This window comes from Silurus aristotelis (assembly GCF_946808225.1).
Source record: "Silurus aristotelis genome assembly, chromosome: 10".
NCBI lineage: Eukaryota > Metazoa > Chordata > Actinopteri > Siluriformes > Siluridae > Silurus > Silurus aristotelis.
The window spans coordinates 4,356,536-4,383,229 of NC_139583.1; the positions used below are offsets into that span (position 1 = coordinate 4,356,536).

Consider the following 26,694-nt stretch of genomic DNA (forward strand, 5'->3'; position numbering starts at 1 on the left):
ACACTACTTGTTCCCTCTCCTGCGCACCTTCCCGATCCGTCCTGACAATATCTTTCCATGAGCACTCTATTTTTCCGTTTTTTTTTTTTTTTTCTTTCCCTCATTTAGTTTCTTTGTAATATCATAACAGCTAACAGCGAGGTGATCGATACCGGAAGACCACTTTGCTTCCATATCGAATCAAAGATCGCTCCATTTGATCCGTTTAGGTGAGCTGCACGTAAACGGAGGGCCGCGAGGAAAGAAGTGCACTCAGAGTCATCTTCACATGACTTCACGTTAACTATTTATTGCCCATTTGGAGCAATGCTGGAAAGTAGGTAAAGTGCTTCGGAGCTAACGGCGGCGTTACCGATTAATTATTTAATTATTCGAGGTGCATTTTTACAATAATCGATAACAGTATTATAAAAACTCTACAACCGCTACGACCTCGTAAAGGGGAACGAGGCTTCATTGTCCATCATTGACTCACAGATTAAGTTTCTGCATTTGTAAGGCACGTGTGTGAGATTTTCAGAGGACGGTCTACATCCTAGTCGGCGCCTGGGTTGTCAGGAATAATGGCAATTGCTACGAGCATAGTGAAGCTCTTTTATTTACTGAAAATTTGCTCTATTTGTCTACTGCTTGTTTAGTGAAAACTTACTGCTACATTAGCGTCAATTCACAAATTCGGACAAAAATATTAGGACTTTCTCAGCCATGTGTGGTTCCTCCCTAATCTGTTACAACAAAGCTGAAGGCACACAATTGTATAGGGTTTTGGCAGTGTTGGACAAAATACCCAAATCATGTACCTGAGTAAAAGTAGAGATAAACTCAGTAAAATATTACTCAAGTAACAGTAAAAGTTTCCCTTTAAACCTTCACTTGAGTAAAAGTACAACAATATTTGCCTTCAAATGTCCTTAAGTATCCAAAGTACTATAATTTATTATGTCTTTAATGTTCTATTATCTTTTTGATCACAAGACTCTTCACTTAATCACCTCTGTTTATGTGAAAAGGCTCTAATGTGACTTTTAACACACCAATCTATTAATAGAAAGATATTAATGAGTCAAACACTGATTGAAATCTATTAAAATGATCATGGAGCCTGAAACTCTGATTGGTGGCTTGCTGCGTGTTTGACCAGTTAAGTTTTTATCCAGTCATAAATAATATATACGAATGATTTCACGAAATGTATTAAAAAGTACGATTTTGTTAAATATTACATTTATATAATTACATTATTACAAAAATATTACATTATTGTCCACCACTGATCTTTGAATGTAGTAGGATAAAAGCTTTTCCTTTTGATTTGATCTTGGAGACCCAAACCTGTTCCACCTACATGGGTTGGAGTGGAAGATCTTCTGATCTCAAAGCTATTGAACACTTTTGGGATGAATGTGAACACTGACTGCACCCCAGACCTCCTCACCTCATCTACATCAGCACCTGACTTTATTAACACCGCTGTGTCTCAGTGAGCACAAATCTCAACAAAGTCTAGTGGAACATCTTCTCAGAAGAGTGGAGGATTTTATGAGAACTGAATGTATAATGTTGAAAAAGCGTAAATCATACACCACATAGTGTACCTAAAAGGTTTGTTAGCCTTTTTCCTTTAACACTGCAAGTGTTAGCTTGGTAACTCCCTGTTCTTGTGTTTGTACTTCGGACGTAACTTACTGAACAAACCACACACTTCTACTGTTTTGGTGTTTTTGTAATGATCTAGTGTGTTCCATATTGATATTCCAGCATAGGGGATTCTAATTGGTTAAATGTGGAATTGCTTGTATACAAACACAGTCAGTGGTTTCAAAGATGTCCGTCAGGAGTCGGATGATTTTGGTGTAACGGTCTTGCAATAATTTTTGGTGATATTTATTCTTATTAAAAGAAGGACATCCAAACATTCCCCAAACTATTGTAATGTTGCCACATAGTTGAAAGCAGATATTTTTCTATGAGTTGGTATCAAAAAAGTTTCGAGACATCTGACCATCAAACTCATAATGTGTTGAAAATCATATTCCAGATATATTTCTCATTATACAGCACAGTCATAATAAACCCCACTCTTCTCTTCTCTTTTGGGAAGTCTTCCCGATAAATCACAGGGCATGATTGTGGGAATTGTTAGGCGAAGAGGCAGTTCCAGTTTAGCACAAAGTTGTCCAGAGGGTTTGAAAAACTGCCTCCTCATCTAACAATCAGCGGCTGATGTCATTAATGTTCTTGTAGCTGAACTAACACAATTTCTCACAAACACACCCCCACGATATCCCAGAAGAGTAGATAATAAAAGAGTGGGACTCATAATGACAGGTGTCTAAGGGGAAAATAGATCTAGAATGGGATTTTCAAGCAAATTTACTGGTTAGATTTCCACTTACATTTGTCCCTGCATATACTGGTGTGTCCCTTAACACTGTATAAGGCAAAGCATTGGTTTTCTACTCGAGTACTTTATTTTGTCTTCTACATTGTTATGAAGCTAAAGTCAGAAACATGGGCATATGAATAGGAACATATGATATGATGCCCATTAGAGAGAGGATAATTTGTTCATATTTGTTCATTTGTCTCTAGATTGGTCTCTAGGGCATTGACAATCACTTTTTATTATAATTCAATACTACATTTCATTACCACTTAAATATATTATATAAATTACTGTATAACTGAATAAAGGCAAAGTGGACATTTGGGAATGAATACCATTGTATCCTGATGTTGGACCAATTCTTTTTTTTTTTCCTTCCCTCCTTCCTTCCTCCCTCTTTCCCTCTTTAATGCTTTTTTTCTAATCATATTTACAATTAGCTAGCTAGCTACTTTTGCCTACAAGATGTTTTCCTCTGAAGACTTTTGTCAGAAAATCCTCAGCATTCTCCAAGAACTCCCAAAGCAGAGACTGCCAGAGACAACAGTTTCCGGCAACAGACTTTGTCTCTGTCACGTTCACGTTCACCTGATTAATATTAATCCACACCTTATTGACTAAGCTCACAGTGCAGTTATTTCTCACAGTATATCACAAGCCTGAGCTTCAGCAGTCCTGCATAACCCAGGAAACTTAAGGTCAGCCATGATGCAGCAACCATGGATCAGAGATGTTTAGGGACCCAACAATGGCACCTTGGCAATGCTCTGACTTGATCCCCTGACCTTTTAATTAGTAACCCAGAGCTTTATAGCATTTACATTCACAGCATTTGGCAGATGCTCTTATCCAGAATGACTGACTTTTATCTCTTTCATAGAACTTCAATTCATAGAGCAGCTATGGTGTTAAGAACCTGGCTCTCAAGTGGAAGCTTGGTAAAGCTGGGATTTGAACTCGCAACATTTGGATCCGAAATCCGATGCCTTAACCATTAAGCAAACACCATCCACCATTTCACAATCAAAATTGATCCAGTATTACTTATTATAATTCTAATAAGTCCAATAATAGATCATTACACCTATTTCTGATTGCAATTTTTTTTTACCAACTTTGAGCCTCTTCTGCCATTGGAAATATTACAGTAATTTACGGGGGTTACGTTAAGCTTCAGTAACCCAAAGTCTTAACACTTGAGATACCATCTCTGCTTAGTTTTCTCTACTAAAGGCTCATTTTATCCCCTTAAGATTTTGGGCTTAAATTTTTATATATTTGTTTGTTTTATACCAAATGAACTATTCCCTTCATTTGCATCAATCTTTACTCAACTGCTTTTGACACAGATGATTGGTAGCTGACTGATCAGCTAGCGTTACTAGATTGACTTCGAATGCATTTTAAGCCTATGATAAAAGTAAAGAATTTGTTTTTTGATATACATGAATGCTTTGAGCTTCTGAAATATAATATGTCACATGCACTGCGTTCAGATCAATGTTGAGAGTAAACTCTAGCTAGTTTGAATTAATGCAGCTGCTTCCTTTGTTGTTATGGTGGTATTTCACTAGCAGCTTGAATCACAATGTCTCCTCTCACACCAAGTGAATGTTAACAGCATAGATTTGAGATAAAGTGGTGACAGATCTGCACCAGTTACTGATTTAGCACTCGAATTTTGTTAAGCCACGGATTCGAGCGTATAAACTGTGAGAACACTTTGCTATCTTGCCGTTTTGAAAGGTGTCGTCAAATATTTCTGCTCCAAATCCCTCTCTGGTCACAAAACAAGTCCTGATGCAGGCAGCTACGCATTCCAGCTGCACATCTGCACACAGCCATGTGCACATCTGGATGAGCCTATCGTGAAGCTAAGCCGCCTACACGAGTCACGGTTCACACTGGAGCGTTGTAACACACACTCTCAGTGCGGGACTCAGCGTGACCCCTTGCCTGCTCTCGCTGTATTATTAATGCGTACGGAATACCAGGCGTGAAAGGCGTTTATTGTCAGGACGTGTGAAAGGGCCTGTGTCCACACTCTCTTGTCCATCTGGATACGTTTTGATGTCCGGGTCTTCGACAGAACCCTGACAATCGCATAGCTGTGACACGCAGCACTCATCCTTCAGCTGCATGACTGCAGGGCCTGTGCTTAAACAACAATGCTGTCCTTTTGTGCCGGTCAGGGTTTGGGTCTTTGCCACTGAGCGCTTGTTCATGCAGACGCTCACTTCCCTCTTCATCCTTTCATCATTAATTTTTTCGCGTCCCGCCAAATTGTGTAGGCCGGAATGCTTTCAAAAGCTAATTTACTTGATAATGGCTGAGGTCATTATATTCAGCTTGATTACTACAAACAGGGACGCAGTGTTATAACGTCGCCCTGTTCTCACACTAGCGGGCGAGAAGTCGCTCGTGTCACGTGGGCGTGTCGCGGCGGCTGCTGTCGTCGAATGTGGATAAAGCATGTCCCACCTTGTGCCTATGACAAATGCTAATAGGCAAAATGTACTCTATATCCTGCAGCTATCTCGATAAACAAACATTACATACTGACTCAAATAAATCGTTGTTTGATTTGATACTATATGGACAATAGATTGTGGGATCCTGACCCTAAGATGTGCTTTCTGAACATCTAATTCCACGATAAGTCCCCATTTCCTGTTATAATATCCTCCACTCTTCTTGATCTACAAGGGTGTTAGGTACTGATGTAAGTGAGGTGAGGAGGCTCCTGGAGTGCAGTCAAAGTTTACATTCATCTCAAAGGTGTTCAATAAGGTTGAGGCTTAAGCCCTATAGCAGGAGATCTTCCACTCCAAACCATATAATACAGATCTTCATGGAGCTGGCTTTGTGCACAGGGGCATTGTCATGCTGGAACAGGTTTGGGTCCCCTGGTTCGAGTGAAGGAAATTTTTTATTCAGCCTTATCCAGAGGCGTCCTATACAATTGTGTTCCTCCGAAATTGTGGTGACAGTTTGGGGAAGAACCACATATAGTATGAAAGGTCAGGTGTCCCAATACTTTTGTCTGTAGCTTCACTGGAAGATTAGCAAAGCAAGCTAACTGTTCTAACCCAGAGATCTCTGCTTTTTGTTTCGTTCTTTTCAACATTCAACATTTATTTTCAAAAGTATTGGGACAGCCATATTTTTTAGCCTTATGTGGTTCATCTTCAAACTGTTACCACAAAGTTGGATGGGGAAGCGCGAAATTTTCCCTTCAATTGAACCTGTTCCAGCATGGCAACTTCAGCTCCATGAAGATATGCTCCACATGGGTTTGAGTGAAAGATGACCTCTAATCTATTGGGATGAATTGGAACTGAACCCCGGGTCTCCTCACCTCACCTACAGCAGTACCTGACTTTACAAAAGAGCTAAATGATCACAAATCTCCACAACACACTCCAAAATCTAGTAGAACATCTTCCCAGAAGAATGACGATATTATAAGAGCAAATGGGGAATACATATGAACAACTACAAATAGTCAAGTGTACACAAACGTTTGTCTATATGATTATAGCCTTCATGTTTATTTGATAGCAAATATTACACAATGTAAAAGGAGTCGATTACATACAAGTGAAAATTGTTCAAATGTCACATGCCTTTGTTTTATTGATGAACACAGAAAATACATTTGCACTTCTTGTTTAGTTGCTTGCCAGTATGACCCTAATTTATCACACACACACACACACACACACACACACACACACACACACACACACACACACACACACACACACACACACACACACCAATCTGGTTCCCAATAGCCTACAACAGCAGCTTCATTTATTTCTTCCCGTCGCTCTTCAGTGAAGGGCTCAGACTGATGGATTGACCCTCACACTGTAGAGACTGATAGCCGTCTGGATCAGACTGAGGAGCCTGAGGAGTTTATATATTATTGAGCGACTGAGTCCAGAGCCTGAGAACAGGATAATGAAGTGTGAATGAGAAAATGTATAATAGTGGACAGTGACTGTATGTGAAATTACCTCTGCGTGTGTGTGTGTGTGTGTGTGTGTGTGTGTGTGTGTGTGTGTGTGTGTGTGTGTGTGTGTGTGTGTGTGTGTGCTACTAAAAAATATCAGGACATTTATACAGCATGCCAGCACTTCAAACAAGGAACAGAAACAAGGCAGGTCCAGACACTTCCTGTTCGGTGCCACAGATGGCACTCTCAATGTTGACTCTGTACATTTGACTCATTGTAATGCCTCTGAGTAAAAGTGAAACTAGGTGAAAGATAAAGTGTTTCTTCATGATTTCCCGGCCATGTCCCTTTGTCAGGATTTCTCTAAAATGAACAATTTTGCTTTGTTACAATGTACACTGATCAGGTATAACATTATGACCACCTGCCTATTATTGTGTTGGTCCTCCTTTTGCTGCCAAATTAGCCGTAACCCATCAATCATCAACAGCTTGATCTTCTTCAGCAGTTTGATCTACAGGAGCTCGTCTGTTGAATTGGACCACACGGACCAGCCTTCGCTCCCCACGTGCATTAATGAGCCTCAGCCGTCCACGACCCTGTCCGTGTTCACCACTGTTCCTTCCTTGGAGCACTTTTGATAGATTCTGACCACTGCACACATCACACAAGAGCTACAGTTCTGGAGATGCTCTGACCCAGACATCTAGACGTCACAATTCCGCTCAAATCCTTACCCTCGCCCATTTTTCCTGCTTCTAACACGTCAACTTTGAGGACAAAATGTTCACTTGCTGTTTAATAAATAAATCCACCAACTAAGAGGTGCCATGATGAAGAGATAATCAGTGTTATTCATTTCATCAATCATAATGTTATAATGTCATAATGTTATACCTGGGCAGTGTTTATGTAATGTGTAATATGCAATCATGTGAGAAAAAACATCAGCAAAAATGTCATCAGTGTCCTAGTGTGAGAGCCAGGGTACTTAATCAGAATTATTTTTTATTGCCAAGTACCATGGGATGCATGTACAAGGACATGGTGTGTGGGTGCAATAAAAAGAAAAAAATAAGAAGAACATTAATAAATAAAGATCTTACCTTATACAGATTGTTTGAGTGTGTAAAGTGAGGCAGTGCCAATAATAATGTAAACGAGGCAGTGCAATGATAATTTATCCAGAATAAGTAAAAAATGGAGGTTTCCAATATAACACATTTATTGTAACACGTGAGATGAAGAGTGTGGGGTTTACATTGTAATGTTAGTGTTAATGGAAGCACGTCAGAGATGATGGTGGGTCCCTGGTATTATTGATGAGATCGGTTGAGGATGGCGAATAGAAGTTGTTTTTGTAATGTGAGGTTTTGGTCCTGATATTCTTCAGCCTCCTGCCGGAGGGAAGTGATTTAAAAAGTCTGTGTTCAGGGTAAAAGGGGTCAGCCAAAAACCTAGTTGCCCACTTAACCGCCCCCAGCTCATTAACACTGCAGAATGAGTCACAATGTTTGGAGCTAGGAAGCTGATTGAGACTCACTATTAGGTTCCAGTAATTCTGCCCACACACAGAGATACATAAGAAGAAGAATAGCTTTTATTTGTCACATAAACATTAAAGGACAGTGAAATTATATTCTTTGCATATCCCAGCTTGTTTGGAAGCTGCAATCAGAGCAAAGGGTCAACAATGATACAGCGCCCCAGGAGCACAGAGGGTTAGGGGGCTTCCTCAAGGGCTCAAGAGTGGCAGCTTGGTGATACCAGGGCTTGAATCCTCAACCTTCTGATCAGTAAGCCAGCACCTAAACCAGAGCATTGCATTCCACATTTATGATCTTATAAATCCTTCCACTCTTCTGGGAAGATGTTCCACTAGATTTCGGAGTGTGCTGATGGATCTTTGTGTTCATCAGCCACAAGGGTGTTACGATAAAAAGGCATGTACTTATGTAGGTGAGGAGACCTGTGGTGCAGTCAGAGTTCCAATTCATCCCAATGGTGTTCAGTAGGGTTAAGATCCATTAAAATTTCTATTAAAATTAAATTATTACCAATAGTCTATTCTCTTTATTTCATAGCATTTTATACATTGGAAATTCTATTCAATCAAATTGCAGTTGTCACAACATGTGTTGCCAGGTTTAAAGGAAACTGCTGTAAGGCCTTCAGAATCAACATTGCAGGCACCTGTGGCGTCGCTTGAAGCTCTTAATTTAACCATTCGGGCTTCCATTTGCCGACCCCGGGACCATCTAACAATCCATCGTACAATAACATTGTCCTTTTCACGTACAGATGGTCAGAAAGCGCACTAGTCAAGCCATATAAACTCAACAAGCTCAAATGTATTTGTGTGGATTTTGTTAGTTTGAAGACTTTTTCATTTCTCACAATGACTGACTGAGGAGAACATATTGACCCACTTGCTAATATTCATAAGCATTTATACGTTTGCATTTTCCTTCCTGTAGAATGTGCACAAAAACACACTTTGCCTTCATTTCAAATCTTTAGGAAAACTGTAATGCACAGAAAATAATGCACAAAAATGCACTAGATAATTTTCGCTAATTAAATTCGAAGATAATTTTATGAGGTTAATATCGATGCTTCTGCGAGAGATGATGTATGTGATGTGAGAGGTGCTGCTGTGGCTACAGTGAAAGGAGACTTGTTGCATTGTGTTCATTGGGTTTCTTGCTTTGACATTCAGTCTCGCTGTATGAGATTCCCGTCTGACACCCATAGACGTGGTGTCATAATGATGATATTATCAGGTGGATTGATTATAACAGGACAGCACTGAAAGCTCGGGAAAGCACTACTGATATATGAGCGTTGACATATGCAGTAGGCATCACAGCTTCTCAACCGATTTAATGATAGTTATTTTTTTCCTTCATGAGAATGTAAAATCCTAAGTGCAGGGTTTTATTAACTGGGCTCAGACAGAGAGAGAAAAGAAACATAAGCGAAAGCATTAAAAAAAGCTGCTCTCATTTACTGTAAGTTCATTTCTCAAGCGTTCTAATCAGGACTAATGTCATCCACAGACTTTGTTAATAGTTCGTCACAGGATTAATAGTATTTACTGTATTTCCGACTTATTCCGCACATGCTCAATGTCTGTATTCTGGCAGAAGTCGTTTCATTAAAGGGTTTTGGCTTGGTTTCTGCGCCGAACAGCACGAGTCCTGGCCAAAAATGTACTCTGAGGAAATTGCGGCTTTTGTGGAGCCTATTATGGTAAATGGTCATTTATATGGTGGAGGTGATTTGGGGAAGGACCACAGACAGCTTATAAAACCGTGTTTAATCATTTTTATTTTCTTTGCTCGTTCTCTCTTGCTCTCGCTCTCTCTCTCTCTCTCTCTCTCTCTCTCTCTCTCTCTCTCTCTCTCTCTCTCTCTCTCTCTCTCTCTCTCTCTCTCTCTCTGCTTTTATAGGATATTCCAGATTTTTTTAAAGGACATGTTAAAGGCAGTTATGTAAGATGGGATCGATTGCATTTGCTTTAAAACTACACACACACACACACACACACACACACACAAACACACACACACACACACACACACACACACACACACACACACACACACGTACACAAACCTTACCTGAGGCAGCTGACATCAAACCGCTTCCATATTCTCTTCTCGTTTTCTTCTAATCCTTTACTCAGTTTGCTTTCCCTCATCACACTCCACAAATCCAACATTATCTTTGTGTCACTTTTATCTTTGCCCAGTGACACCAAAGGATTTAACAGTGAACACAAGCACCACATGAAGGTCACCAAAGGTCAGGAAAGACATCTCCTGAGTTAATCCCTTTGTTCTTTGTTAGAACCTGATCAAGGTGTCTGGGTTTTATTTGCTTTATTTCTGTTTATAGCACAGTGTACTAAATGAGTCGGGACCTTATCGAGTCTTAAAAGTGAACAAAAGATCAGATGTAAACTTTTTTCCTGTTTCCTGATATTCATGTCACGTCACAGTGTTCTTGAATACTCCATTCTTTAATTCAGCATGAGGTGGTGATTTTCTGGAACAGTATTATAATGACAGGTTTATATGAATGCACTTGTTTTAATATATTGGTTATAACGTTATATTTTATACAGTGGAATCTCACACGTGAAATTGTATGGCTGATTTTAACACTGATGTAAGAATTCACAAATAAAACAAGAGATTCTTCATGACGAAGGTTTGATCATTAACATCCCCTTAAATGACTTTCTTATTCATCACTTCTTTTTCTTTTTATTCCTTACTTTCTTCTTCTTCGTCTTCTTTTCCTTTATCACCATCATCATCTTTTTCAGTACCTTATCATCATCATCATCATCATCATCTTATTCTTTTACTTCTCCATCACTTTATTATTATCCTTAACTTCCTCATTATCATGTTTTTCTTTTTCATTAAATTATCATCACCATCACCATCATCATCATCATCATCATCATCATCATCATCATCATCACCTTCTTCTTTTGTGTCTTGTTCGCCACAACAGTTTTTATAGCTGCTGTAACTTAACGTAAGCAACTTTTGTCAAGTCAAGTCAAGTTTATTTCTATTGCGCTTTTCACAACAGACATTGTCTCAAAGCAGCTTTACAGAAATCAACAGTGAAGGTGAACGATGTGCATTTATCCCTAATGAGCAGCCGTGGCGACTGTGGCAAGGAAAAACTCTCTTAGATGTTATGAGGAAGAAACCTTGAGAGGAACCAGACTCTAAAGGGGAACCCATCCTCATTTGGGTGACATCAAGAGTTTGATCATAAATCTTTCAACAATACAGAACACTGGAGAGTGAGAACTAACATGATTACTGGAGTGTGTGATTATAAATAATGTTCTTTCTACAGTCCATATGGTTATAAAACTAGGAGCTACTGAGCTCAACATTTGTGATCATCACAGGTTCAGCATCAGCTTGTGTGGAAGTTGTAAAATCAGAGCTTTATAGCAGGCCACTCAAGATCTTCCTCTCCAAAGCATGTAAACCAGATCTTCAAGGAGCTCACTTTGTGCACAGGGGCACTGCCATGCTGGAACAGGTTTTGAGATCCCAAGTTCAGCTGAATGCAAAATTTTAATATAGCACATCTAAAGATGTTCTATTGAGAGCCTTCAGTTTTGTGGTAACAGTTTGGAAAAGAAGCACATATAGCAGGAAAGGCCAGGTGTCCCAATACTTTTGGAATATAGTGTATGTATGTATGTATGTATGTATGTATGTATGTATGTATGTATGTATGTATGTATGTATGTATGTATGTATGTATGTATGTATGTATGTATGTATGTATGTATGTATGTGTATTTATCCTTCTGTATAAACACTAAAAGAAAGGTCATGTGTCTCTATAAGAGCATGAGCCTGTTTCTTCTTTTCCTTCTTCTTCCTCTTTAAAAGAACACACAGCTGCTTTCACTCAAAATCCAATCGCACCAATAAAGATTATATAATTTCTTGGATGAGAATTTTTTAAGAAGATTATAGAAGAGTTTGTATTTGTGACTAAAAGTGGATCTTTCTCAGCCCTGTGAAGCTTTGTGTTGTGTAAACTCTACTGGATTTTCTAACGGCTATAATCAGAAACATGCTGCAGCTTTTCCAGATCTTGTGGTCACATCTGTGTGTGTGTGTGTGTGTGTGTGTGTGTGTGTGTGTGTGTGTGTGTGTGTGTGTGTGTGTGTGTGTGTGTGTGTGTGTGTGTGTGTGTGTGTATTTCAAGGTCAGGATTTACCCCAAGCAAACATTAAACATGACAACAAAATACAATGTGACCACAGAACATACACATAACTTGTACAGCTGCATGACTTCTGGCAGTGTGTATAAGAGGTCACATGCTGCTCATGGGCTGGACGAGAAACACAAACACACAACTTCCAGAAACAGGATGTGTGATATGATAAGAGATAATGCTGTAGATCTCTCTCTCTCTCACTCCCTCTCCCTCCTTCTTTCTCTTGTCCTCTCGTTCTCATTGTGTCTCTATTTCTCTTTCTCCCTTTCTCTACCTCTATTTCTCTATCAATCTCTGTACCTATATCTCTATATCTCTCTGTTCCTGTCTTCCTCTCTCTCTCTTCCTCTTTCTCTCTCTCACAACCTCTATTTCTCTCTCAATCTCTCTCTTCCTTTCTCTTGCTCTCATTTACTGCCTCTGTCCCTCTTTCTTTCTCTCTTGCTCTAGCCCTCTCTATGTCCCTTTCTCTCTCTCTTCCTTTCTTTCACTGCCTCTCTCACTTCTTTTACTCTCCTCTATCTCTCTTCTCTCCCCTGTTGCTCTCTCTTTCTCTCTCTATCCCCTCTTTCTCTCTCTCTCTAGCAGCACTTGGGGAGTAAGATGTAAAATGTGATGTTTAAAAGCACAAACAAATCTTACATTCAGGTGACCACAAACTTTTGCCAGTAAATCAGTAAATCAGTAAGGTTGTATATCAGTGTATAAAATCTACTAATATTTATACTGCATTAATATAAGGCCTATTGAACCCATGCATATTTTCCTGTGCTTTTCAAGACACATCATTAAACTCACACCACATCATGGTGATTAAATAAAATATAAAAATTTTTATTTACATTTTCCACGCATGAGTTATAATGATAACGTGACGTAAACCAACTTAAAAAAAAACCTAATCAAATAAATTAATCTTTATATATATATATATATATATATATATATATATATATATATTGTTCGATATAAAATAATGTGAATAATCAAAATAAATTATATAAAATCAAAAGTTTTGTATTTTCCAAGCATGGTGTATTTACAAATATGATTAATAAAAAATAAATAGCAAAAAAATTATATAAAATTAAAAAATTAAATTAAAATATAAATTTCTGTCTTTTTTCTTTTTTTATTTACATTTAAGCGTATGGTAGATAATAAAATAATATTGCATAAAAAAATATATAATTCATGAATTCATTATTATCCAAGTATAATACATTTCATAATGTAAATAATTAAATAATTGACAACTAAATAACTTGTTCATTTTCTTGAATAACTCTCTGGCCTAACTGTTCCAGCGAATCCCTATCTGCCTCCTCGCATAGTGCAGAGCACCTCTACGCAAGACATGGGCACACAGACCTCTCCTGATCTCTCTGCTACTCGCCATCAACAGTCCCGAGCTTATGATGACAACTGCAGTGAAGGCTCCTGTCCCCCACCGTTTTCTCCCTATCCCTCACACTGGTCTCCCACTGATTATTCCCCTACGTCTCCCGTTGCTTTGCAAAGCCACCGTGCTCCTGTGCCTTCACCCGGCCTTGGGACAAGCTACTCCTTCATGTCTCCTGCAGCTGCAGTAGCCCACCCGCCTTGTTATCCCAATAAAAATGCTTAAACACCCTCAAGGTCGTTTTCTGTCCTTTTCGTCTATTCCACACACTTATAACATCAGTCAGACTCTATCCTACTCTCACACATGTAAATACCTTATTATTACTATTTTACTTATACTTGGTGTAAAATAAAGGCTTGATTAACATATAGGTTAAATAGGTTTTATCAAACTACTTCTATTGTATCTAATAAGTTCTACATTTGATTATTAGGTTAATTTTGTTGGATTAATGTTAGTTTGATTATAACACACGCTAGATAAGGTTGATTAAAATTATTTTTCTCGACACTATCCAAAATAACTCTGAAAGAGGTCTTGACCAGTTCTTTTATTTTCCTGTGTTGGCTTTACAGTCATATAAATTATTTGGTACTATTTCCCAGAAGCACTACGCAGTTTCTAGGAAAATGTCATGCATTTTGCTGCACTGCACAAGCTTAATGTCTGACCTGTCACTTGACGATGCATTAAAAAATAAAATCCTCTGGAGTGGATTTGAGTTGCTTTACCTTCCAGTCTCCAGATTGTAAACCTGTCTGACTGAAAATGTAAAGTGGAATAAATTCACAACAAATTCACAGTAAAATCACAACTATTTTCCTCCATTTTGGTCAAGAATGAAAAAGCGCTTTTCGAGACTGAGCTCTCCCAAATGAACCAATCTGAAAATGCCATTTTGAGGTTGTAGTGTGGACAGAGACAGCAGCGACATTCAAAAAAACTTTCAGGGAATTTGTCCGAAACTTTATCCAGAGTGACTTACCGTTTTCTTATTTTCATACAATAAGTATTGTACAGTTGAGTGTTATGGGCTTTGTTTAAGGTCCCAGCAGTGACAGCTGACCTTCCAATCAGACATCCAATATCTTAACCACTGGGCTACCAATTCTCAATTTTCATGTAACCCATTCAGCTCAATACAAAAAACTTTATAGTCTAAGCTTATCCTTAGCAACGACTCCAATTCTTCACCTGTGCATTTAAAACTCTGTACTTTAACTCAAAGAGCCTAACACCGGAAATACTTCAGAATGAAGCTTCTAATATTTTTAAACACGCACAGTATAAAGATGTGTATTTCCAAATATTTTACATTTAAAATGGTAAAAGTTTTCAGATCAGATCAGGATTCATGTTGATGTAGCCTAAAGGATGCCACCTATTCTTTTACTTATCCAGAGCGACTTACAGTTTATACAAGTGAGCGCTTAAAGGTTAAAGGTGTAAGCATTGGGCCATTGGGTGGGCACCTTACAAGGGCCTTGCTCAAGGGCCCAACAGTGGCAACTTGGCAGTTTTGGGATTTAAACTCATGACCTTTCGATCAGAATTCCAACATCTCAACGACTGAGCTCCCGCTTTCCCTATTCACGTCTGCTGCACATTATCTTAACATCTGCACCAAACATTGTATTCATATTCAGCCGCATCCCTATTATCGATCTGGAGGACAAATGAAAGAAGAAAAGATATAAATGAAAGGTTCACATGTTTTCCGGTTAATCAGTGTCTACAGCCCACAGATAGTATATCCAATCACTGAAGGTCATGCTCTGTAGTTTTATTCATCAGCTAATCGATAGACACACATCATCCATTTATACCAAGAAAAGCAGGAAAAAAGCCAATACCTGTTGGCCAAAAGGTTAAAAGCAGCATAAAGAGGACTTTCCATTAATAATAAGAGCTGCTGTACATAAGCTGTGGTCGGTTGTGGCATTTGAGGTCGTGGAAACGTCCCTTAATCAGGATAACGACTGGATCTGCTGCTCAGCTCCTTCAGGATAATGTACAGAAGTGTGTAACGTCCTGATCACTATCTCGCTATATACTATTAATTAACACAGATTCATAAGCTTCCGATTAATTGCTTGCTGCAGCAAAAACAAAAATATGCAATTTCTTTTTTTCTGCTTCTCCCATTAGGGGGCGCCACAGCGGATCATCCGTATTCATGATCCGCAACCCTCCCCATTTATCCAGGCTTGGGACCGGCACTAAGTGTGCACTGGCTTGTACAACCCTAATGATTCCCTGACTGGGAATCGAACCCGTTCCGCAGCGGTGAGAGCGCCGCATCCTAACCACTAGACCACCAGGTAACAAAAATATGCAATAAACATCCACTATTCATATCGATACATCTCATTGTCAGGCCGTGTATTTTTGTGCATTACAGTTTTCCTTGGGATTTGAAATGAAGGCAAATTGTGTGTTTTTGTGCAAATTCTACATTCGAGTATAAATGGTTCTGGCTGTTTTGCCGACCTTATGATGTCTATTAAAAAATGTCCATTTTGTAAATGTCCTTATGAGTATACCTGCAACCAAATCCATTTTCTTCTCTTCTGTCAGTCAATGTGGAAAATAAAAAACCAGCTATTAAATCCACACTCATATAGTTGAACTTGTGCAGTTTGCTACGAAGTCTCTGACCATCCAATCAAATCACGTGAAAATTGGACACCTGGAATGACTATATAAAGGAGTCTAATTATCTTTGACCCTAGCAGTACATGATGTGATTCATCACATGAGTTTCGATAGAAACTCAAACTGAAAATTTCACACGCAGCAGTCGCTCGTCCAAGAGAAATGGTAAGAAATGAAGAACTACTGGGAATAATTTAATACATGTTCAGGGACGGCCCACAACTCATACATTCACTATTCATATCCATACATCCGCTATGCATATTTATATATCCACTAATCATATCCATCCACAGTGGTTCTTTACTGACCCATTTTGTGTCACTCAACAACCTTTTTGCTGAACATTACAGCTGCATCTTATTCATCTTATCCATTATCATGAATGACTAATGGAATTCGGCTTATGTGCTACCTCATATTTATACCCCTGTGAAACAAGAAGTCATGATTGAACAATTTTCTGTTCCTAGTCACTCAGGTGTGAGGAAAAAATAAATTAAAAAAGGATTTTTTTATTTCTTTTTTTTTTATCTGCAAAATAAAAAAATGTGCCCAGCAGTGGCTTGTGGGAAATGTAGTGTGTGTACATGCTTAAACAAGAAGTTATTAAATTAGTTCTGTTTGTTGATCTGCACTGTTTTTTATTGTGAATGGTTGTTGAGATTGGGAAAGGTGCAACAAAGTTAAATATATTATTATAATTATAATAATTATTATTATTATTATTACCTGCATTAGATTGTGTCTCAGATTGGGGATCGATTGTAATGAGCTCAAATTATTGTCCATTGCAGAGTTTCAGATATTTAAAATTTTCTCTCTGTATTTCCTCCATATTTCCTCCAGCATGTTTTAATGAAGTGAAAGGAAACTGGTAAACTGGAAAAACAGGAACAACAAGAGAAACAGTTTTAGCATTCGGTATAAAATTATGATGTAATTAGTAAATCTAGTACAGTTATTTTTAACATAATCAAACCTTTGACTTCGTACACACCCAAAAAACAGTTTGTGTATCTCTAAAGCATGCTTATCTACACCAACTTCCTGTGCTTTTCGTAAGACTGGATGGTAATCTATGATGTATGGAAAGAAACCATCTTAATTTGACCAAAAATACACAATTTTATCTGCTGTTATTGTTCGAAAAGCTCATATACTTGATTACATGTTGAAAACACAATCCTAAACACTTTACATGCATTTCACTGGACATCAGGCAGGAAGAACTGGCATGTCCTGCTACCCCAAAGACAAAATAAAGCCTCTGGCACAGAGCGACTGTATTTCACCCAAAAACTTCCTGCCACAGTCGATTGCCTCCCCTGATGGGACGTTATTCTTCCACCACTGAAAGGCTTTGTTCCCTCCAGCTCTTTTCCTCTTTCCCTCCATTTTCTTCTTTGCACCAGTGGATATGTTTAAGCACTGTGTAACATACCAATAAAGAAAAAGTAAAAAGACTGGGAAAGAAAGTAAATGAGTGATTGAGAGAATGAGAGAGAGAGAGAGAGAGAGAGAGAGAGAGAGAGAGAGAGAGAGAGAGAGAGAGAGAGAGAGAAGGAAAGCAGGGTTGTTGAGCTGTTCATGCCTCAGCAGGCCTGTCTCATGAACACAGGCTTTGTGTGGGAGGCTACGTCCTGAACTACACAAACAGCAAACACGTGCAAGCGTCCCGAACAAGCAGCAGCAAGCGCCACCATTCAAACGCAAACATACACACTCACAAACAAAGAGATAACAAATTGCACATGAAATCCTCAAGTGGAGGTACAGAATCATTTTGCAAAAAAATGAACTTGTTCAGAACTTGTTAGTGAAGATTTATGAATGTTTGGCGGTAAAGTGGTGAGAATCTTCATCTAGGCTCAACAGAGAGCACTTTCTAAGAAAACTGGCACCTTTGGCTCAGGTAATGTCTTTTAAAGGTAAAAAAAAAAGAATCTAAAGAGACTTTTATATGCACTTTTATAATCAAAACTTGATCCTCAACAGTTTATTTTAATCCTCATTTAATGTTTAACATCTGTAAACAGTGCTCCAATGCCACACGTCTTTCAGTCTGTTCAACACCAAGTCTCAGGCGTAAAGCAGCATTGCATTCTGGAAATTGGTGTTCTGACATATTCAATACCAGGTTGGATTTCTCATTTGCAGTGTTGGATGAAGTACACAAACCATGTAGTTGAGTAAAAGTAGAGATACAAAAGGTAAAATATTTCTTTAGTAAACGTTTATTAAAAGTACAAAAGTTTTAACCTTCAATGTACTTAAGCATCCAAAATATTATGATTTATTATAACTAGCATTTTTCAATTATCTTTTTTATCACTAGACTCTTTACTTAATCAACTCAGTCATGTGAAAAGACTCGAATGTGACTCTCAGCACACTGATCTATTAATAGAATGATATTAATGACTCAAACACTGATTTATTTCTATTACAATCATCACGAGCCCAAAACCTTCTTTTCAACTACTTTAGCAAAAAATTGCGCAAATGAGGTCACGTGTGTTGTGGCGAGTTCGAGTCTGGAGTTTCTTCATCATTTATTCCTCTCTAAATGTTCTGCTTGATGTTAAACTGACGATGAACTGTATGTTGGTGATCAGTAGATAAACCAAGCGCCAATCAGAACACGTTTAAAACAGAGCGAGCGCTCTGATTGGTTGCTTGTTGCGTGTTTGACCAGTTACGTTTTTATCCTCGTAAATAAAAAAGGAACGACTGATTTCACAAAATGTAGTAGAAAGTTAAAAGATATTTGCCTTGGAAATAAAGTAAAGTTAAAGTCTCCCCTTCAGTAGGTGAAAAAAAATACTTGCGTACAGTAACAAATGACATTTACTTGGTTACTGTCCACCACTGCTTAGTTATGGTTGTGTTCTTTAGGTATTTTTTTGTTTTTAAAAGCTAACAGTGAACCTGATTGTGAATTTACATTCCTTGGGTTTCCATAGATTCAACGAACATAGATTCCCAACCCTGTAATTGTAACCCAGTGCTTCATCAGTCCAAAGCAACAAGGTTTTTACAGCGAAGGATATTTATGCCAGGGGGAATTCAATGCCATCCTGAGGCTCCCAATATGCCTGTGGGCCGCCCTGTCCCGCATCCGTAACCACTCCATTATCCTACATACAAAGACAGGCTTGGAAAGGCAAATCTGCCTCTCCCTCACGCTTTGTTCCTTCTTCCTGAAGAGTGAAAGGAAAAGCAGAGTGACACTGATAGAGGGAAAGAACTAGAAGGAAAGGGAAAGGAGGGAGGTGTGAGAAGTGTAACACTAACTCTATTGGTGAAAACCCATAGGCACGAGCGGCAAAAAAAAGATAACGCCGAAAGTGGGACAGGAAGCGACAGAGGCATAAATCTTATTTGCACTCGAAGCAGCAATTTCGCAACGCATTAGAGGGTTTTTTTTTTTCCCACTTAAACTGATGACATCATTTCATCAACACTGCGAAATCGTCCTGCCTGACAAAGTGCCAAAGTTTGTACCGCCAAAGTCAGTATGTTGCAAGGGCGGATTTGCTGGTGCTGGTGCAGTAGACATGATCTCGGATTTCACACACACACACACACACACACACACACACACACACACACACACACACACACACACACACACACACACACGCAAACACACCCACAAAAGAAAAGATCAGTTAATTATTTTTGTGTAGGATAGCATTTAACCCATAGCAACATTTTTTATTAATGCATGAATGCACACTGTTTAATATACTGTATATTTATATATACACACACTATATGGACAAAAGTATTGGGATATCTGACCTTTCCTGCTATATGTGGTTCTTCTCCACAAAGCTGGAAGCACACAATTAAATAGAATGTCTTTGGATGTGGTAGAAGATCTGGTTTACAAGGTTTGGATTGGAAGATCTTGAGTGGTCTGTCTATAGAGCTCTGATCTCATCCCTACTGAACACCTTTGGGATGAATGTGAACGCTGACTTCACTCCAGGTCTCCTCACCTTCATTAGTACCTGCCTTGAACTCACACCCTTGTGGCTGATGAACACAAATATCCGTAAGCACACTCCAAAACCTAGTGGAACATCTTCCCTGAAGAGTGGAGGGAATTATAAGGGCAAACTGTGCCCTTATGGATTTAATGTGGAATTATAATCTATTATATAATACAAATTAAGTTTAATTCATTTGTATTATATTATCCATAATCACAGAATTAGGTCAATCGAGTAGGATTTGAAGGGATGGGTGTTGTTTTGAGGGTTTGTGTATATTTTTAGGTGTTTTCACAGCTGCATGTAAAACGTTGTTTATAAAAGTAAAACCAGGTTTAATGAACCGAAGGGTTAAAATCAATAGAAAAATTTGTTTGCAATTTGCTGTTTATTTTTCACGAAAGCAGTGCAGGGACTTGTATTGAGTTAATATGAGTTTCAACTTTTGAAAGAAAAAAAGAAAAATACAAAATACTGAAGATGAGCATTAGATGAGCTTTAAGATCATATTATTATTACATCGTTACAGTAACAGTAGAGATCGACGGAAATCTAAAACACGATATACATGCAGGGTGCGCAAACTTTTGCAGCCTACTATTTATATCCACTCCTGAGAACGACTCATCCAGCAAATGTTGTGATGAAATGCCCAAATCCCCGTTGCGAAAGATCGTCTGTCTGTAAGAGGGTTTCTAATGAAAGGTCCAGATTTAAAAGAATAGCTCGTGTTGCCTTCGCGCTATTATGCAAGAGTCTGATCGAATTAAGCTGGAATACAAGGACGCGTGTCTTTCACCTCGTGCCTGTGATGCAGAGCTTTTTTTGGATAAAGATAATGGAAATTTTTCTCTCAGGCTGATAAATTTCACGCTTCGCTTCACTTTTATGAGCAAAATCCTCCATGAGCTAATTTGCATATTAATACGCACTTTGAAGACAAACCCGGTCCTTTAAAAAAACACTCTATAATCGTAGCCATACGTGAGCTCGAGGATTAATAGATTGGAAATCTAACTGTCACCAGCTATCACTGTTCACCGAATTAACCCCGGCCGTTTATTCGCCAGGCATCAGGCGAGTCAGGACCGGATTTGCTTCCTGCAGTTTTTTAAGTTCAAAGCATTCCAATCTGCATGTTCTATGGCATTAATGGTATTCGTATAATGAGGTTTGGCAAGACTATGGCGCGATCTCCAAAATCGCTTGATCTGGTTTCATCCGGATTCTTAGATTGTGATTGTATTCTAATACCTGGTTCAGCCATCTTCAGTAAGAGTAAGATTCATCCTGGTCAGGGTTCCACATTCATGTTCACATTCTCATTGACATTCCCATCCAGACCTTACTTTACATCTATTAATGTTTTTGGGAAGTCTGAAGAACCGGGAGAACCGAACTGCTTCAGCTGCTTTCAGTAAGAGCCATGGTTGCACACTTTCATTTACACCCACATTCTCATTTACATCTTCTGACCTGATTATGAGATGTCTGAGCAACCTGGAGAACCTACAAGGAACCCACATGGATGCAGGGAAAACTCCTCCAGAGCTGTAGCTCTGTTCGAGAAATCGTTTGAAATTTCCTAAAAACACATGTCGTGATCGCAAAATCGTGTCACGTCTTTGTAGCCGAAGCCGTTCGAAGCTGTTGATAACTTTTGCAAAAAAACAAAAAACAAAAGGCAAATTAAAACAGTTTTACTAACAATTTAATAACCTTTTCTGCAGGTAATAACGGCAGGTGTAACAGCATCACTATAAAAACCTCACTGGCATTAATACTGAACACATCACAGGTGCATGTTATTACATCATCAAATCTAACAGCCTATCGAGTCTTTCTATGCAAATGAGAACCACGTGCATGTATATTACACTGATTTGCTGGGAAAGGGGTCGGGGCAGGTTTTTCCTCAAACAGTGTTTATTCTTCTTGGAAAAACCTTTAAAACAAATATGCAAAAACCTGGGTTATTTCACCGGACAGCATCGAATAGCGCGATCATATTCCGTTTATTTATCAATTGTGTTTATACTTTTGATACTTAATGCATTGGATTGCATTGATTTTCTGTCTAATTGTACATTTGGATTGCTAATTTGCATATTCACAGCATCTGAAATAAGTGTCGATGCAGGTGCTGATAAAAACAGGTTTTGGGTCGATTTCGGCTCAAATTTAAGCTCAACAGGCAAAACGTCTTTAGCTAGTAGGAATACATTTTCTGTGGAATCGACACAATCACGTGGTTTTGCTTATGAGAACGCCTTCTGGAACTTGGCCAAGACAAATCATAATTATAATAATTTAAATAATAAAACAAATACGGGTGGTAAATTTGTATAATGAGTCTTGTGAGTGTTCGATTTTTCATATCTGTTTGTCTCCTTTTTTTTTTTGGAGCATATTTATATATATATATATATATTACATATATATATATATTAATGAGCCAGAGGGGGTGAATCGTGGATGAGATTTCACCTTCAGAAAAACTACAACTCAGCTTTGTTTATCGGCGAGACATAACAGATCGTCCACAGGGACTGAGAGACGGCGGAAAAAATCGCATTGTGGAAGCGAGTCCTCCATTTACCACGTCTTGGTTTTTATTTATTTAAAAACCATCTCGGCGTTGACGTCTTTTCTTCAATCGAGGAGGAAATATAGACGGCCTCGGGTCATAGTACTTCTTTTAATTGTGTTGCACTCGGATAATACAGAGCACCGCTCGCTGGTCTAATCTAAACCTGTGGACTGAGCATTGATCGGATGGTTCGTCCATCGCGAGGGTTCAGTTCGAATAATACTGACAATACTGAAAGTACAGTACAATAAATGCGTATTCACATGATAAGCAATTACAGTGAGAACAACGATTATATACAGTACGTGTCACATCAAATCACGTACACGAATCCTGTTATTCCACGTGTACGGAATGTCCAGTCACTGGCTCACGGCTTGATATTCAATAGTGTTCATGAATTTTTTAGCATCACATTTTTTTGATACGATCAGTGCTTTTTTTTGTTGTAAAAAGTCAGTGCACGGAGGAAAAAAGTTCCTGAATCCTCAGAGCGGTCTGCTACCGTTCTCGGCATACTCCGGCAGGCTGTTGAGAGCGGTTTCCTCGCTCTTGGATTGCAGCACAACTTCACCCTTCCTGGAATTTTTCCTTGTGGCCCTGGAAAGCCGCCGTCGAAATGTGTCCCCGGCTAAAAAGTAGAGGATGGGATCTACGCAGCTGTTGAGGCTGGCTAAACCCCGGGTGACCTGGTAGGTGGCGTAGACCCTGTTGTTGAAGTCGCACATCTCAGGGCTCTGGAAGTAGAGCCGGGCTCGCATGTTGAGGTTCTTCATGACGTGGAAGGGCAGGTAGGAGACAGCAAAGACGGCGAGCACGATGATGACCAGGTGGATGGATTTCTTGCGGAGCGGCGCGTTGTCCATATCGTTGTAAATGAGCGCTTTGACGATGAACCCGTAGCAGCCGAAGATGACCACGAAGGGCACGCAGAATCCGAACACGGTCATGCACATGCTGTAGACGAAGTAACCCGGGAGCTCGTCCTCGGTGGTCGTGTCGTAGCACGTCGTGACGTTGCGTTTGGGTCCCGTGCGCGAGTAGTAAAGGATCGGCGAGATCCCGGCGATCACCACGAACCACACCAAGGCACTGGTGCGCACAGCGTCCTTCTTATTGAGCCTCCCGAGAGACTTGAGAGGGTGAACGACACCGGAATAGCGGTGCACACTGATGCATGTCAGGAACAGGATGCTCCCGTAGAGGTTGACATGGAAGATAAAGCGCTGCAGGCGGCACATGACGTCGCCGAAGATCCAGTCGGTTTTGTTGAAGTAGTAGAAGATGAGGAAGGGAAGCGAGAGCACGTAGCAGAAGTCCGCCAGTGCCAGGTTGAACATGTACACTGAAATGCTGCTCCACGGTCGCATGTGGCACACGAACATCCATATGGCCAGGCTGTTCCCAATGAAGCCGGTGATGAAGACGATAATGTAGACTGTAGGCAGGTAGTAGAACTGGAAAGCGGTTTTGGTCAGCGAGCAGCCACGCGTGTAATTCAACGCCTGGTTCTCGGACACGTACGGAATCGTGGTAAAGTTCATGTCTGCCATGATGGTGCTGGGAAACCAGACAGGAAACAAGTGTGTGTGTGTGTTTGTGTGTGTGGGTGTGTGTGTGTGTGTGTGTCAGGGGCTTGATGGAGAGACCCAGAACAATCACCACCACATCAGCTCATTCAGCAGTCACGAAAGTCACTCGTGTGTAATCCAAAAAGCTACCTTCACATCGTACAATCCTGCACTCAACATGTCCCATCCAGGCGGAAAGAAAAAAGGAAAGCATACGCACGCGTCTCGCACCGTGCGCTCGCCGTGCACCGTCTCTGCAACACTCACGAGTACTTCCGCTTCGTTTTCCCCGAGAAACTCCACCGAGACCCCCACCACCTCCACCACCACGCGGGTGCGTGGACGCGCGTTTGCGCGCCCCCACCCGTGCCTCCGCGCCTCGCGTTCTCGTGCGCTGCGCTGAGCCGGTTTCGCGCGGGGACGTGGTTAAGGAAAGGAGAGTTGCGCGTGCGAGCGATACAGCTCCCGTTTCGTTTTGAGCGCATGCGGGAGGAGCCGCAGCGACACTCATGCAGACGCGCGTGGGGGAGAGAGAGAGAGAGAGAGAGAGAGAGAGAGAGAGAGAGAGAGAGAGAGATGGAGAGAAAGAGAGAGAGAAGGGAGGAGCGACGCGTGCACTGCGCCGTACGCGCGCACTTCTTTCACTTTTAACAGATTCACGCCGGTGTTGATCCGAACAGAGACCATGGATGAAAAAAAAAATGTAATTAAATAAAAACACGGACGCTCACGCGTGTCTACAGGCGCCAGGGCTCCCCACGTGTGACCCGTGCTCGCGCGCGTTCCCGAAACCACCGCTCAACACTTCCTGTAGAGATGCCGGTGAGTCAGTAAAACTGGCAGCACGGAAAAGTTCTCATGGACGAGGTGCAGGAACATCAAGAATATAACTATAATTATTCTAATTTCCTATTCAATTCCTTGCATGACGGCACTTAACTAATTTTATGTGCCAAAGAGGCACCCGGTGGGCACTTCACTGCCATTTATGTACCACAGAGGAGCTAGTTGGCACTTTACTAGATTCTATATACCACAGAGGCATCCAGGGGCCACTTTATTGCATTTATGTGCCATATAACCACCCTGTCTTCACTTCACTGCCAGTTATGTTTCACAGAGGCAGCTAAATGGCACTTCACTGCCATTTATGTACAAACGAGGCAGCTAGTCGGCACTTCACTGCATATACCAGTAGCCACTTTACTGCCATTTATTTACCACAGAGGCAGCTAGTCGGCACTTCATTGCATTCTGTATACAACAGAGGCATCCAGTGGGCACTTTACTGCCTTTATGTACCATATAGCAACCCTAGTGGGCACTTCACTGCATTTTATGTAACATATAGACACCCTAGTGGGCACTTTGCTGCAAATTATATACCATAGAGGCACCATAGTGGGTACTTTAAAACAATTTAAGGAGTTTTACTGCATTTTGTGTCGCATAAAGGTACCCCAGTGGGCACTTTACTACATTTTATGTAGCATAGAGGCACCCAGTGTGTACTGTACTGACGTTTATGTACAACAGAAGCACCAAAGTGGACACTTTATTACAGTTTAAGGACCATAAAGACACCCTGTGGGCACTTTACTGCATTTGTTATACCACAAAGGTGCCAAGTTATGTACCATAGAAACACCACAGTGGGCACTTTAGTACGATTTAAGGACCATAGAGGCGCCCTAGTTGGTGCTTTATAACATATTGTAGCATTAAGACACCCTAGTGTGCATGTAACTGCATTTGATCTGCCTTAGAGGTGCCATAGTGGCAAATTTATTTAAATTTAAGGACTATAGAGTTACCCTAGTAGGCACTTTACGGTATTTATATACCAGAGATGTGCCCAGTGGGCTCCTTATTCCATTTGATGTACCACAGAGGCACCTTAGGGGGCACTTCGCGGTATTTTATATATGATAGTTGTGCCCAGTGGGCATTTTATTGCATTTGACATACCATGGAGGCACACTAGTGGGCACTTTACGGCATTTTATGTACAAGAGTTGTGCCCAGTGGACCCTTTACTGCCTTTTATACCATAGAGGCACCCTAGTAAGGACTTTACTACATTTTATGTGCTATAGAGGCACCTTAGAAAATGCTTACCAAAGATAGACAACTGATTAATATCAAATCATCAATGTTAGAAAACAAGAACATGTTCATATTTTTCATAATCCTGTAAGAGTCTACATATATTGTATAGACTGTGTGTTATGCCAGTATATGTATGTCAGCTATAACCTTGCTATAAACCTGCCGTAACTAAGCAGCACAATTCCCCAAACACTAGCTGGTTTTGGTGTATTTGGTGAGGGTGCCTAAGACCTCTTCATGGTAT

At 40.0% G+C, this 26,694-nt stretch overlaps 2 protein-coding genes across 2 annotated transcripts in view; both read right to left on the reverse strand.

Annotated features, from left to right (window-relative positions):
• LOC310732175 (ras-related protein Rap-2a) overlaps positions 1–26,694 on the reverse strand; it is a 116,263-nt gene that overhangs the window by 16,377 nt on the left and 73,192 nt on the right. The gene's annotated exons all lie outside the window — the stretch shown is intronic.
• Positions 22,620–24,942, reverse strand: p2ry1 (purinergic receptor P2Y1). Its single transcript, XM_083553219.1, has one exon. The coding sequence runs from the start codon at positions 24,321–24,323 to the stop codon at positions 23,259–23,261; it is 1,065 nt and encodes a 354-aa protein (XP_083409345.1). The 5' UTR covers positions 24,324–24,942; the 3' UTR covers positions 22,620–23,258.